Source organism: Piliocolobus tephrosceles, chromosome 4, assembly GCF_002776525.5.
Source record: "Piliocolobus tephrosceles isolate RC106 chromosome 4, ASM277652v3, whole genome shotgun sequence".
Lineage (NCBI taxonomy): Eukaryota > Metazoa > Chordata > Mammalia > Primates > Cercopithecidae > Piliocolobus > Piliocolobus tephrosceles.
The window spans coordinates 154,843,817-154,859,790 of NC_045437.1; the positions used below are offsets into that span (position 1 = coordinate 154,843,817).

At 50.5% G+C, this 15,974-nt stretch overlaps 1 protein-coding gene across 1 annotated transcript in view; it reads right to left on the reverse strand.

The window, feature by feature from the left end:
- Positions 1-14,018: 14,018 nt before the first annotated feature.
- Positions 14,019-15,974, reverse strand: part of CATSPER3 (cation channel sperm associated 3) — a 55,618-nt gene continuing 53,662 nt past the window's right edge. The window contains exons 9-10 of the mRNA XM_023195809.1: positions 15,213-15,370; positions 14,019-14,206 (exon numbers count right to left, since the gene is read on the reverse strand). Coding sequence (XP_023051577.1) covers positions 14,104-14,206; positions 15,213-15,370 — 261 coding nt within the window. The 3' untranslated portion in view covers positions 14,019-14,103. The remainder of the gene's footprint in view (positions 14,207-15,212; positions 15,371-15,974) is intronic.

Genomic DNA, 15,974 nt, shown 5'->3' on the forward strand with positions numbered 1-15,974 from the left:
TTCTTTTATTAAAGTGAAATGCCCTGGCTCTCCTCTTGAGGTCCTATTCCCTGCTTTCTGCATTAATAGGACTTCCCTGTCAAAATTTCTCAACAGGTCACTTTAGATGTCATCTGGGGTTTTCCCAGCTCAGCTTTCCCTCCCTGCCTCTGCAGGGTGTCCTGAATATGAGTCATGATTGACAGTTCTCCTGGCCACACCCCCACCCCACCCCAGGAACTATCCTAGATTCTGGGCCCTCGGTCACCCAGCCTATTGTCCTGTGGTACAATCTTCCCACCATCCTCTGTGGCCAGGCCCTGGGAGAGGAACCAGGCCCAATTCCTGCCACCCACTGGGCCTCTGGGGAGAGGCAGAGCCCAGTCAATACCCTAAGAGATGACAGGACGCAGGGCGGGGTGGGGGGCAAAGCAGGGGTACTCACCCCAGCATGCTCTTCTAGGGGTGTCCTGCGCCATGGAGCAAGGATGCCTGGACACTTCTTTTTGTTTGCATATCATATTATGAGTAGCTAACAGCAGGCTCTTCCTGAGCACCAGGCCCCAGTAAAGCTCCTCATAGCAACTTCATGACGGAGGGATATGTTATCCTTATTTTTCACAGGAAGAAACTGAAGCTCAAAGGGAATCAGTAACTTGCCCAACATGGCACAGACAGCTAATGAGGGGTAGAAGCAGCACCTGAACTCAGACCCTCTGACCAGAGCGTGCGCTCGCACCCACCGTGCTGTACACTACCCTTACATGAATCACATTTGTATTCAGGAGGGAAAGGAAATAAAAAATTAGATTTCTCTTCAAGAAGCTAGACTCAGCTGGGCTCCAGAACCGAGACAGAAAAGGCCCCAGGGCCTAGGATTTGCCCTCCTAAGCTCCAGGCTATGTGACAGCCGCAGAGGGCACAGGTAGCGGGGACAGAGGAAGCCCTGGGGTGGGGGCAGGCAGAGGCACAGAGCAGCTTTTTGGTGAAGAAAGGGCCCTGAATTCTCAATCAGGAAATCCAAGCTCCCAGGTCAGTCCGGATTACAAGCTTCCCGTTTCCGAGATAGGGAGAACCCCCACCCCGAGGCCACCTCCCAGCCCCTGCTGGTGCCTGCCTCCTTGCCTCTCCCGTCAGGGGAACCCCACTCTTCACACTCCCACGTTGCTTTTGCAGGTTCCTGGGTCCTGCCTCCTGACTGGCTGGTACTGCCCAGGACAGGTGTCTATCTGTCAAGCAGCTGCAGAGCACTCAGGAGACATGGCCACTGGGGCCCTGGCTGGAGGGGCTGCAATTCCATGAATCAGACCACTGCGGAGGAGCAGGTCAGGGTATAGGAAGCTGCTCGTGGAGCAGGGAGGAGGCAGAGGGCAGGATGACCCTCACGTGAAAGCTGCTCTGGCTGGCTGAGGCAAATGTCTCACTCTGTGCTGTCCCCTACTGCACTTGACATGTTTCATTTATCTTATTAGCTTCATTTTATAAATGGGGAATGTGGAGCTCAGAGAGGTCATGTAACCTGTCCTAAGCTGCACCACACCACTTTAGGGACTCAATCCCTAGCATGACTGCAGAGTCTACGGGCTGTGACTATAAACACTGCCTCCCGGAGGCTGGCCCTGGCAGCTGGACAGGACCAGTGTAGTCAGAGAGCCAGCATGGTGAACTGAGTCAAACAGGTATAGACAGCATCCCCTCAGAAGTGTCTGCACGTAGTAGATGCTCAATAAACATTTGTTAAATAAAATAATTGAGGCACTCTGGGAGGCCAAGGTGGGCAGATCATGAGGTCAGGAGATCGAGACCATACTGGCTGACATGGTGAAACTTCGTCTCTACTAAAAATACAAAAAAACATTATCTGGGTGTGGTGGCAGGTGCCTGTAGTCCCAGCTACTCGAGAGGCTGAGGCAGGAGAATGGCGTGAACCCGGGAGGCAGAGCTTGCAGTGAACCGAGATCGCGCCACTGCACTCCAGCCTGGGCAACAGCGCGAGACTCCGTCTCAAAAAAAAAAAAAAAATTTTGAGGGATGGCCGTCCCTCACCCCAACACCCAACAAAACATACCTTGACCCTTTCTCCCTCTCTGCCCTCCGTTCTGTCCTCTATCTTGCGTCTTTCCTTCTTCTGCCACTCACTCGCTCACTCCTTTTCAGCACAGGCAGCTCTTGGCACCATTTTTAAAAGTGTTTCTGAACAACAAAAAAACCAAATTCAAAAATGGGCAAAGGACTTGAATAGACATTTCTCCAAACAAGATATACAAATGACCAATAAGCACATGAAAAGAGGCTCAAAATTGCTAGTTATTAGGAAAATGCAAATCAAAACCACAATGAGATACCACCTCACACCCATCAGGATGACAATTATCAAAAAAGAAAATAACAAGTGTTGGCAAGGATGCAGAGAAATTGGGACCTTTGTGCACTGCTTGTGGGAATGTAAAATGGTACAGCCACTACAGAAAACAGTACGATGGGCCGGGCGCGGTGGCTCATGCCTGTAATCCCAACACTTTGGGAGGCCGGGGTGGGCAGATCATTTGAGGTCAGGAGTTTGAGACCAGCCTGACCAACATGGTGAAACTCCATCTCTACTAAAAATACAAAAAAATTAGATGGGCATGGTGGCACGTGCCTGTAGTCCCAGTTACTCAGGAGGCTGAAGCAGGAGAATTGCTTGAACCCAGGAGTCGGAGGTTGCAGTGAGTCAAGATTGTGCCAGTGCACTCCAGCATGGACGACAGAGTGAGAGTCTGGGTATATACTAAAAATAAATTAAAGCAGAGGCTCAGAGAGATATTTGCATACCCATGTTCGCAGCAGTAGCTAAAACATGTTTACCGCAACAGCCAAAAAGTGGTAGCAACCCCAGTGCCCATCAGCAGATGAATGTATAAACAAAGTGTGGTGTACACATATGGTAGAATATTATTCAGCCTTAAAAAGGAAATTCTGACACAACTACAACATGGATGAACCTTGAAGACATTGTGGTAAGTGAAATAAGCCAGTCACGAAAGGACAAAGATTGTGATTACAGTTATATGAAGTTCCTAAAAGAGGCGAATTCATAGACAGAAAATAGAATGGTGGCTGCCGAGGGCTGAGGGATGGGGAACGGGGAGCTACTGTTTAATGGGTACAGAGTCTTAGGAAGGATGAAAAAGCTCTGGAGATGGATGGTGGTGACGGTTGCATAACAATATGAATGTACTTAATGCCACTGAACTGTACAGCTTAAAAGGTTAAAGTGGTAAATTTTATGTATATTTTAACCTCAATTTTATTCAGAAAGTATATCTGTGTTTATGCCCTTCATTACCCAGAGAGGTATTTAGAGGCTGATTCCCAGGACTCCCAGAGGCTGTGTTCACTGTTTGGCAAACCTTTCCCCAGGATCCTCTTCAACCAGCAGTCCCTTGGAGGCCCCAGCCATAGCTGACCCCTTGCATGGCCCTCATCCTGCCTTTTCATCTTTCTATGCAGCATAGCAGTGGGATCCCATTAAGGACACTTCCTTTATTGAGCGTCTACTATGTGGCCACGAAAGAGCAACCCAGGATGGATGACTTTTCTTTGTAAGTTTAGTATAAAATTAAATGTAGATTCACTATTGTCCTTTTTTTTAACCGAGCTTCTCTGTCAAAAAGGCTAAACTAAGGCAAGCAACAAAACAGTCTTAAGCACAGTACCATTTTTGTTCTTATATATGCACAGAGAAATTTATGGATATGTACAAAGTGTTAATAACAGCTACCTTTGACGGGGAAAATGAACATTTTTAAAATTTGTCCCTTTCAAGGTCTTTTTGCACTGACAAGGTATCAGTTTTGCGATGATGAAATAAAATAATGATTATTTTAAAAATACAAAACCCTGTGACCTGCAGGACAGGGAATAACCTTCTGCCACTGCCCTGTCCTCCCACTGAGGTGCCAGTCATCAGCTACCTGGGATGCAGCCTCATTTGAGGGAGGCTAGTATGACAGCTATCAAGTAAACCTTTACAGATTTTGACAGAAATGAAATTTTTGTTTTCAAATACATTCTTCTTTGAACAGGTGTCAAACTAGTAGGTGCCATTAAGAGTGTTCAGTGAGAAGAATTTGTAATGATCGTTGATTATGAAGCAAAAGAGCTCAGTGTTTGAAGCAGGTTCTCCTAAGAGGGAGTCCTTCCCTTTTCCTTCCATCCCTTGTTGCACTCTCCCCTCTCCCCAACCTCCAACTCAGCAACCGATCTGCAGCCCTACCTTGCCCTGACACACACACAACACACACACATAGTGTGTGCCTGCCAGCCAGCATGATCGCGAATCTTTATCAAAGAGGTCCAAATTACCAAGGTTTTACTACACTACTAAAAATAGTCATGCTTACTTAGCCTGTTTAATAAGCACACCATTTCTAATTTTTCTGCCTGAGTAAACTGAAACATCATTCCAGAAATACATTTTTCCTGAAACAAGAAGGCTCGCTTTTTTCTTCTTCGTCCATAGACCGTTCTCCCTCTTTCCCCCTCCTCTGCCTCACCTCCTCTATCTGTCCCCTGTGTCCCCCTCAGCTCCCACACCTACCCTTTTTTAAGTTTCCAACATAAAGGGTAAAGGAACAGTAATTTGAACTTGGCTTTCACGCAGAATGGACCAATTTTTTTTAAGTGTTGGTAATTTGTCCTGAAAATGGTTATCGGGAGTTGGGCTGGAAAGGCTTTGAAGAATGGGGTTTTATGAGTGGAAAACGCAGCCTGAGCATGCGGGAATGCGAGCTGCACTCCACTCCATGCCTGGGACAGTGCAGCACGTGTGATAATCGCAGCTAATAGCACCATTATTGCTATTATCCCATTATATTACTATTCTTCATCAAAATCAGACAATGCTTATTAACCCATTTAATTGAACCAAGGGTTTAACATCCCAATGACTTCACAGAAAGTGCTTGGCAAACTCTCTAAGACATCGTAGCCACAAAGTGGCTGGCCACTTCACCGCCTGCCAGACTGTGGCAGGGCCCAGCAAGGGTTTCCCCAAACTGTTCCCTCCTGTGGGCTATCTGGGCACTTTCCAGGACACACTGGGATGGATGCTCATCCCCACCCAGACTCCAGCCTCTTCATGCACACACATGCCCACACAGGCACACACACACACACCTCTCTCCCTCTCGGTAAATGCAATTCAATAAAGGATACCCTTACACAAAAGACCCCACCCCAGGCACCGTGTGGCCAAGGATCCTTCCTCCATCCCCCAAGCTGGCATTCCTATTGTGTCACCAAGGCCGGAATGAGTACAGGCACACACAATTCATGGTGAATCCCTGGCTTCTCCCAATCTTGGCACTAACTCCACCAAGGTCTCTCAACTCTCGCACAATCCAGAGCCCACAGTGGGGCTACTGAAGCCCACCGAGCCCCCCAGGCTCACAGAGACTCACGCAGCCCCTCCAGGCAGGGATATCCACTGAGCCCAGGCTGGTGGAGGGGCTTAGAGGAGGGCACGATCCCCTCGAGGAGTCAAGGAATCCAAATCCTAGCCCGTGGGCTGGGCTCTTCCCGGGGCATGACCTCACTTCACAGAGCCCCAGTAACCCTCTGTCAAGCGGGCATTGAACCCACCTGCCTACCTCTACCTCCGAGGGTTTCCTGTCAGGGTTTGAAAAGACCCTGGATGTGACCATTAAATATTGCTGTCAAGTGGCCTGTTGCTTCAGAGGCACAAAATTACTCATTTTCATCTCACTGACCTTGGATTGCTGGAGGATTTCTGAGTGAAGACGCTCTTTCTTGATCAACGTGTCCAGCCTCCCTCCCCTCCAGACAGGTTCCCCAGGGAAGCCTCTTGCTTTGCTTCCTTGGGAGTAGTGGCACTTCCAAGCCCCCAGCAGGGATGCTACACTGCCCCAGATCCTCCACCAGGTCAAGAGCTCCCCCTTGGGTGAGAGGGAACCACGTCCCTCTCTGAAGTCCCTTAAGTCCTGGGCTTTCACCAGCCTCCTGCTCTGGCCAGCAAGGCCTAGGAAGGCCCTGCCTCAGCCCACCCAGCCCAGCCTACCTCTGGGTGTGGTGGAGAAGTGAGGGCCAGAGACAAGATCATGGAGGTTAAGAGCATGAACTTTGGAGTTAGGCAGAGCCTGGGTTTAACTCACAGCACCACCACTCAGTCACTGCCACAGAACTTCTCTGAGCTTGTTTCCTCATCTGTAAAGTGGGGAAAATGTGAAAAGTTGTATGTGGTGTTTGGCACTGTGCCTGTGACAGGCATAAAATAACTGCTGGGTCTCTGCTGCCCTCCCCCTCCCTTCCTCCATCAGGATTCTAAAGCTGGCATATCTCAGGCAGGCTGATCACTGGCGTCCAGGTGTCAGGGATGATCCTGCAGTTCACAGCCCTCCCCAGCTGGTGCTAGGAAAAGAAATATCTACAGATAGAGGAATTAAGGTCTGATTCAATGTAGGATTCAAAAGATCAAAGGTGAGAGTATGAGAAAGGAGAAATCAAGGCTAACGGGAGCAATCTGGGAAGGCTTCCTGTTAGAGGGAGCCTGGTACTCAGCCTTAAAAGACAGGCAGAACTGGGATGGGTATGCAGGAGCAGAGGTGAGACTGAGCCAGGCAAAGAGGATCCCTGGGAGGCATGGGAAGAGGAAGGAGAGACGGAATAGGGAGAAGAGAGGAGCCTTAGATGCCAAGTGCAGGGGATACAGCCACCCTCAGAGGCAGTGGGAATGAAATCTGGCCAGGTCATTGCTTTGCTTACCACGATTCCATCCCTCAAAGGCCAAACTGCCTGGCTGAGCATGTAAGCCCTCAGGATCTGGCTCCAGTCTACTGCCCTAGCCTCCAGCCCCTCACTGCCCACCCCACAGCATAGACTGCAGCCACACTGATTTCTCGGCACTCCCTAAACCCTCGCTGAGCTCCTGCCCGCTTTCCTTTGTGCATTTGGTTCCTTCTGCAGAGAATGCCCTTCCACCTACCAGGGAGACACACATACAATGTTTTCAAGGTAAAAACTGTTGTTTTTCCTGATTATAAAATACATACTCATTCTTAAAATTCTAAAAGTTCAAAAAAGTGTGAGGACAAAAGTCGAGATCCCACAAACCACTATGAATATATATATACATATATATACACATATATATATGTATATATATATATATTTTTTTGAGACAGAGTCTGGCTCTGTCGCCCAGGCTGGAGTACAGTGGCATGATCTCGGCTCACTGCAACCTCTGCCTCCCGGGTTCAGGTCATTCTCTTGCCTCAGCCTCCCGAGTAGTTGGGACTACAGGCGCCCGTCACCATGCCCGGCTAATTTTTTGTATTTTTTAGTAGAGATGGTGTTTCACCGTGTTAGCCAAGATGGTCTCGATCTCCTGACCTCGTGATCTGCCCGCCTTGGCCTCCCAAAGTGCTGGGATTACAGGCGTGAACCACCGCGCCCGGCCCACTATGAATATTTTTATGATTATCCTTGCAGATGTCCTTCATCAGACATATATGTCTATACGCTCATACATTCTATATGCTCACTCACTATTACATAAAGGATGCCAGATCCCATGATGCTCTAGAAGCCACTTTTTTCACTCAATAAAATATCAAGAACATCTTCTCTTATCAAGAAATCATTACTTTTAATGGCCACAAACATGGATTCATAATAATATAGCCAGTTCCTCACCAATGAGCATTTAGGTGATTCCTTATATTCCTATTATAACAAGCCACAGTAAACATCCTTTATCCATGCATCTCTGTGCATTTGATATTTATTTAGCTCCTTGAGATAATTTCAAGAAGTAGAATGACTGGGTCCTAGAAACACACATATAAAATCTAATCCACATTGCCTTATGAGAAGGCCACACTTATTTGCATTGCCGAAAGTGGACAAAGGTGTGCATTCTCCACACCCAGGCCTATCCTAGGTTTTTTGTTTGTTTGGTTTTGTTTTTTGAGACAGAGTCTCGCTCTGTTGCCCAGGCTGGAGTGCAGTGGTGCAATCTCGGCTCACTGCAACCTCCACCTCCCGGGTTCAAACAATACTTCTGCCTCAGCCTCCCAAGTAGCTGGGACTACAGGCGTGCGCCACCACGCCCGGCTAATTTTTGTATTTTTTTTTTTAGTAGAGACTGGGTTTCACCATATTGGCCAGGCTGGTCTTGAACTCCTGACCTCGTAATCCGCCCACCTTGGCCTCCCAAAGTGCTGGGATTACAGGCATGAGCCACCACGCCCAGCCTGATCCTAGGTTTTGTCTGTCCTCTTTGCCACCTAAATGAGAAAAAAACAAAACCTCTCACTGCCACTTTATGTGTGGTGTTTTATTTATTTCTCCTTTTTTTTTTCATTTTAATACAGATGGTGTTACATATGTATAGTTCTGCAGCTAGCTTTTCCCACCTGATAATGTTTTCTCTCCTTTTCCACTTGCCCTTTCAAGGGTCAGATTAAAAACTCCAGCCAAGAGTCTCTCAAGGCAGTGCTTCCAGGTGCCCACAGCTGCCACTCCTGCTGATCAAGTTATGAGTGGGTGCAAGAGCAGGCGGAGGAAACTGCCTGCCAGTCGCCACCCTAGAGGGCCAGCCTTGTGGGCATCTGGATACCAACCAGTCTGGTGCATCCTGCCCGCTGTGACCCAATCACCCCTGCTCAGCACATCCCATCTGCAGCCAAGCCTCCATGTGGGCCTGCTGTACTGAAGCCCAGGGAAAGGCGATGTCAAGCCAAACCTCTGTCTCTGCCCAGGCTGTAATTTCCTCATTAGGCGCTGCAGTCACCACCCTTTCTGCACACAGATTGCTTCCTGCCGTCCTCCCAATCTCCAGGCTCCTGGGGCTCCCAGGGCCAGCAGACTTCAGAGCCTGGACTAAGCGTTGAGAAGGTGCCAGTGAACTCACTGGCCAACCGAGACCCGTCTGTGCAACCACCGCCCCCTTTTCAGAGTCAGGCCCCTCTCAGAAGGGAATCATGGCTTGGTTTTTAAAGTTGAAAAAATAGCTGCTTCAATAAGAAAGAACAAGATTGCTATGAAGCAGTAGAGCAGAGGGGCCTGTGTTCAAATACTGACTCTGCCCTTTAATGATGACCTTGGCCCAGTGAGTCTCTGAGTGCTGGCTTGCCTGCCTATAAAAGGGGACAACAATTCCTTGGAATGTTGTTGTGTGGCACCATAGCAGTGGCTAAAGAATCAGACACACTTGGTTGTGAATCCTGGTTCTTCCCCCTTAGTTGTACAACCTTGGGTAGGTTACATCACCTCTTCGAACCTTAGTTTTGCCACCTGTTTAATGGGAATAAGTGTTGTTATGTGATTGAAAGTCATACATGTGAAAAAATCTTATAAACAGAAATACTGGCAAAACAGAGGGCAGTATTTCCACAGTCAGTAAGGAGAACAGGCTGTGCCACTGAAGCTCTGGCCTGACCTCTGTTTGGATCCCTCCTTCTCTGGGCCAGTGTCAAGTTTTCTTTTTTACATTTTAGAGATGGGGTCTCACTATGTTGCCCTGGCTGGTCTCAAACTCCTGGCCCCAAACTCCTCCCGGCTCAGCCTCCTGAGCAGCTGGGATTAAGGGTGTGAGCCACCATGCCCACCTCCAACGTCAAGTTTTGAAGAGTTCTTTTTATCTCAGGCCCTGATCCCAGGCATTGAAGTAGCACTGGAGAGAGAGGAAGTCAGGGGCAGTGGTCCCCAAATGCCAAGCTGGAGGGGAGCGAGGTTCTGCTGCTGTGAGAGCACCACCACGGTCCATCACCAGTTCACACAGCTCCCAGTCACTCTGCAGTTTCCCAAGAGTTTTGAAACAGGCTCTTCATCACCTTCTGGTTTCTTGCACACTTCCCTTCTGATACTTTAGTTTCATCTTGCAAGAAGACAGTCATACCTGGTGCCACCACCCTCTGGTATGCTTCACCTGGAGGCCCCTGATCCAGATAAGGGCTCAGTCCATGGAAAGCCCTCTTAGCATTTCCCACTGTTAACCCAATAGGTCCCTATTATGCAGGGTGATCTTTTATATAACCCGAATATAACCCAGAATCCACATGGTCTAATCTATCCATGGGGCTTCATTTTTAAAAGGTAGAGCAATTAAAATAAAATTTAAAAGTAATTTTAAGATAATTCCAGTCATCATTTGCCTCTCTCAAAGAATACCTATAGAGATCCCACTGTTAACCCACAAGGACACTTAACCCCCTCTTTTGTCCTATCTCCAGGGCACACCCACCAGCTATGTCATAGCTGCTGTCCACAATTCCCAGACTCTCAGCCCTCAGATTTTGCGTCCTCCTTCCCTCCCTTTTCCCAGCTCCCTGTTGTGTTTTCATCCAGCCTCGCTGGTCTTTTAATTTTCCCTCTGTTTTGCCCATTACCCCGATTGACCAGCATGGAGGAGAATGCAGGAGCTGGCTGAGAAAGCACAAATACTCCCCTTTCCCTCCAGCTCTGCAGGCCTGGCTCTCCACCATTCTCCTAATGCCACATCACACAAAGCCTACAATAAAGTCAAACATAGAACTTGGGTCAGGTGCAGCCTGTGGCTGACCAAGCACAGACAGAATTCTTTGTAGCACAGTATGGGGAAGAGTGGGGATGCCCATGTGTTGATAGATTTTGCACCATCACATTTATCTCCTTCCCCTCTTTCCAACCCCTGTGACTATAATCAGAACAACCACCTCTCCTTTCTGAGTAGCCTAGACAGGAATTCAGAACCATCTTCTCTCTTGAGGGCCTGTAGGACGACACAGCAGACCCATTTGGGGCCAGGGACAAAGCCTGACACAGGCAGAGACGCCCGGAGAGCCCGACCTGACCTGCTGAAGGCCAGCTTGCTCTAGGAGGTGTCCTAAAGCATTTGAAGAAAGCCTCAAGGGGCACAGTCTCCAGAGTCTCAGTATCAGATTTCTAGGGGCTGTTGGAATGGACAGGAGCATTCACATTATCAGTCACTGCCTCGATCTCCACAATACAGGGCCTGCTTCCTGCTGGTGGAATGAGAAAACAGTTTTAAAAAAAGAAAATCCAGCCACGTTCCAAACACCTCCAGCCTTGAATTCCAGATCCGTTCCACAAGAACTGGGGGAGGGCTTGGGCATGACCAGAAGGAGACTCGGGCCCCCAAACCATCAGACTGGCAGGCTGGAGATGAAGGAGCCATTCAGGGTCAACCCTACTAGATTCCAGCGTCAGGGGAGGATGAGGAGGGTCCTGCTTTCTACAGCCAGGCATGGGTAAGCAGAGCCACTTCTGCCCCAAGCAAATCAATTAAAGGTCTTGGCCAAGCCTGTTTGAGTTGGTGAGAGCCCAAGTGGGGATTCCAATCTGCCGTGTTTGCTCTGCAGGCTAATAGAGCCAAACAGAAATGGTGCTTTGGGACTTTGTGCCAAATATCCATCAGCTTGCTCTGCCAGCAGTGCTGGGCCGGCCCTGTGCACGTCACCTCTGCCCCCACCAGCTCTTTGCTGTCTGAAAGCCTTCTTGTGCTCTTAAAGGCAGCTTGCCTTTTGATATAATTTGGATGTGTGTCCCCTCCAAATCTCATGTTGAAATGTGACTCCCAATGTTGGAGGTGGAGACTAGCGGGAGGTGTTGGATCATGGGGGTGGCTCCCTCATGAACGGCTTGGTGCCCCCACTTCGTGATGAGTGAGAGCTTACTCTGTAGTTCACATGGTAGCTGGTTGTTTAAAAGAGTCTGGCAGCCCTCCTCCCCTCTCTCTTGCTCCTTCTCTCACCACATGACACACACGGGCTCCGCTTTGCCTTCCACCATGAGTAGAAGCTTCCTGAGGCTTCACCAGAAGCAGGTGCTGGTGCCATGCCTCCTGGACAGCCTGCAGAACCATGAGACAAATAAATCTCTTTTCTTTTAAATTGCCCAGCCTCCAGTATTCTTTTACAGCAACACAAGATGGACTAATGCACCCTCTCACACCACGCCCTGGTGGCTGTGCCCAAAGTCTGCCTTCCTAGGCATGGGATCCAGGCCTTTCAGATCTGACGTGTCATCTGCCCATTCTGAAGCAGCTCCATCCCAGGACCCATTCATACCCCTGTACAGTTCCTGACCTCTGCGTCCTGCTCTCAGCTCCATACTTCCCCACCGCCAGCAGCATCAAGCCGGCCTCATCCCTCTCAGCCCCTGACCAGCATAGCCCACTACAGGTGCCCCCAGCAGAAGTGAGGGCTGACAGTGGGGAAGGGTGAACCATAAGTTGACTACCTCTTTTCTCACACCTTACAGAGATTTGATCCTTGTACCCGGTCAGTTTTATCATCACATTTCTCACAGGAAATAGGTGAGGCTTGAAAGACCAGACACTTTGCCCAAGGTCTCCCTATGAGGGAACACAGGTGTCCCGACTCCAAAACCATGGCACTTTCTACCTTGCCCCACTGCGGCCAATTTTTAAATCTCTGTTCACTCTCAGATGCCTAGGGCAATTCCCAGGATTCCTGATGAGAGTAGCTGGATATGTTTTAGCGTTCCCATGGCTATGTTGGCACACCCTGTGTGAGCAGCTGGCAATGTCTGCTTTGTCCCGGCCCTGAACTGGAGCCACTGCCTGGGGCCAGAGCACCCCTGGAAGCCCCGAGCCTGGCGTCTTCCCTGGACATGTCAGACCCGGAGCAACTCCCCCTGTCATGAGGGGCACAAACACCCGGTCTACCCCAGCCCAGCTTCAGGGCATGCACACAAAGCTGTCTCCGTGCAGGAAGTGTCCAGGCTGCATTTCCTGCCCTCAGAGGATTCCCCCATAGCACCTCAATAGGTCTCACCCTGAAGAGCCATCCTTCCTCCACACTGTTTTCATGATTCTCAATGTGTCCCTGATTCTCTCTACGCAGTCCCCCCACTCTGAATTCAATGATTGTCACTTCCTCAGTGGCTGGATGACTGTCTTCCCTACACAACTGTGAGCTCCAAGAGGGCCAGGGCGAGACCATGGGTTTCTCATCATAGAAGCCCCAGCACCCAGCATAGCTCAGTAGATAGCAGTTGGATGTATAGATGAAACCAGGAGGACAGGTTCCTACAGCCCCTGTCCTGTGGCTTCAGGGGTGCCACCACCCAGGCCTGACTCTTTGTGTAGCCACTCTCCACACTACCCCATGCATTTTCTGCTAACCTGAATCCCCAGCGTGGTATGGGGCCTTTCTGCACCCAGCTACAGGTGCCAGTCCCAGAATACACCTCCTCCTCTGTGTGAGGTGGCACTGCCAAGGTGACAGCCTCAGGCATACTTCCCAGCAATGGTGTAGAGTGGGCACTGCCAGGCCTCTGGGCTGGCCAGTCTGGAGTAAGGAGTGTCATCTGTCCTGTGCTGCTCTGCTGGGGCCTTCAGATGGCTCCATCATGGCTAAGCCAGAGTGGTGCCAGGGCACTGATGGCCCTGGTAGTCATACGGCTAGGAATAACAGAGAAAATGCCACCTTTTAAGTGAAGAGTCCTACTTAACCATATGAGGCAGCAGCACACAGTGCTGATGATGCCACCTTTCCCAGGCTCTGTGCAAGGTGCCCTGGCATTGCCAGCAGGCTACTCCCCCAGATTGAGCTCCAGGCCCACACAACAGAATCCTGCCAGTCTTAGCAGCACCCCTTGGGGTGAGCCTTGGGGAAATCAGAGTAGCCTTCCAAAGAGATGTCCCTGCAGCAGTGGGTCCACAGAGGGAGACGTGACTCTGTCAGTATGAGAACACCCACACCCAGATCAGCAGGGCCACACCAGCTCAAGGGGGCCATGTGCTTTGGAGGGTGGCTGGAGGTCGTCTTGGTCTGTGGTCCTCAGGCAGCTTCCCCAGGTCCTTGCTGCTAGGTCCAGGGAGCCTAGAGCCAGCATGGGCCCTGGATGTGGCCTCTGGCCAGGACAAGCCTTGAGCCTCCCGCTCCTCATTCCCTAGGTCTGCATGTCCTGTGGTGGGGGATGGGAGATTGGCTCTGGGGAATCACACTTCATGAGCACCTATCCAGGCTCGATCTCAAAGGTCGGGAAACGCCATAATCACAGCAACTATGGAGAGGACACCTCAGAAAGCCTGTGTTTAACAGGGACCTGGCATAGTCTGCAAGGCTCTCAGCACATGGGCGTCCCCATGCCCAGCTACTTCTCATCCACCTTTTCCAAGGACTGGGGCTTCTCTTGGGGTAAGTCTTCCAGCATTAGCTCCAGCACATGCGCGATCTCATAGTACAGCTCTTGAAGCCTGCAAAATGGAGCAGGAGGAGATTAGATCTGAGGTCAGGGGCAGGCTCCAGGACCCCCTAGCCCCACTGACCACACGTTTGCACCTGCACAGGTATAGGATCAAAGAAGAGCAGGGACTTCAGGCCAGATCAGGCTGGGTTGGAATCCTGGATCTGCCAGTCTGCCTGGGGTCCCCTGGAGCAAGGGATTTTACTTCATGTGTCAGGTTGGAAATAAATTCTTAGGTCCTGACAGAAGTAACTGTGTGGAGTTACCCAGACAGTGACTGACCCCCTATTGGGCCAAAAGTGGGCATTCCCCAACAACTCCTTCCTTTTTGGTTTCTCCCATCTCCAAAGCCCTCCAAGCGGCTTTCATTGAGAAGCCAGGCTAATTATATCTGTCCTCGCTGAAGAGCCCACTGTACCTCCCTAGTGCCCACAGCCCACCATAGCTCCTGATGCCCACAACCTGTCCAGCCATCAACCAGGTTTTTACATCCTTCCTGCTCCGTAATGGCTGCTCATAATCCCAGCTGACTCACACTGAGCACAAGCCCTGGGCCAGGTCAGGTCCAGAGCTTCACATACACTGTTTTCATTGAATCAGCCCAGCAGCCCCTCATGTGACAGATGGGAAAGGGGCAGAGAACTGCCCAAGGCCACACAGGAAGGTAGTGGCACAAGCAGGCCAGAAGCTGAGACTACCCGGTGGTCTTTCCTCTGCACTCTGGAAAGGGGTTAGTGAGGAGAGGCCTGGAGACTTTAAGGAGCTGGCATTTACATGCAAGTCAAGGTGGGTTGGGGAGGGGCAGGAGGGGCAGATTCCCCCAAGCCACAGCCTGTCCACACAGCAGCCCAGCCCCTGTGTATACATGGAATGCTGTACCCCCAAGAAAGCCATGTTCCACCCACCCACTGCCCATCAGCACTTCAGTCATCATCCTCCTCACCTCCCAGGGCACCTGACACAGCCCGACCTCGAGGAAGCCCCAGGGACCAGGGAAGGCTAGGGCTGGAACTCACTTGCCGACAGTTGTGTCCTGCTGGTCCAGAGTGGAAAAGTAGATATCGATGAAGGGTAGGCTAGTGCCAAAATCATCCAAGACCATGGTGTCAGTGTGGTGCAAGGTCTTCTTAAATTTCTCCACCAGCTCACTGAAACTTTTGCAGTCAGCATTTTTCTAGAGCGGAAAGCATAATGAGAGAGCAGTGATGAGAAGGTGACAGTCGAGCTGCACAGAGGCATGGAGAACCTCCAGGATGGCCCCCAGGCAGCGGCCTCACCCTGGTTCTGGAAGGAAGCTTCAGCCTGGTCACAACTTCATCCTGACCCCTTCTGAACCTGGACTCCCGGGTGAGGCGGTCACCATTGAGGACAGGCAGCACATGAAGTCCAACTGAGGCTCAGCGCAGCCTCTCCCAACCCTGGACAAACCTTGGGCACGGTGAAGACAGGCACATGTCTCCACCCCAGAGAAGAGGCCAAGGAGGGATGCACCCAAAAAGGGAGGGAGGCCTATAGCAGAGCAGCCGAGGCTCAGCATGGGAGGCTCAGAGCACTCAGGCTGAGGGAAAATTCACCCTGGTCCCTCATGGTTGCATCATGCTTGACAGAAAATCTCCAGCCTGGTTTGCTAGTTCTTGTTCTGGTTTAAGGAACTTGAGAGAACCAAGGTTGTCTGGCACTCTATCAGAGCCTCCGCATCCTCGTCCACTCAGTGGCCTGGGGCCATGGCTGCCTGGCACCCAGTGAGCCCTCAGGAAGAAGCCTCAGCACAGACTGCC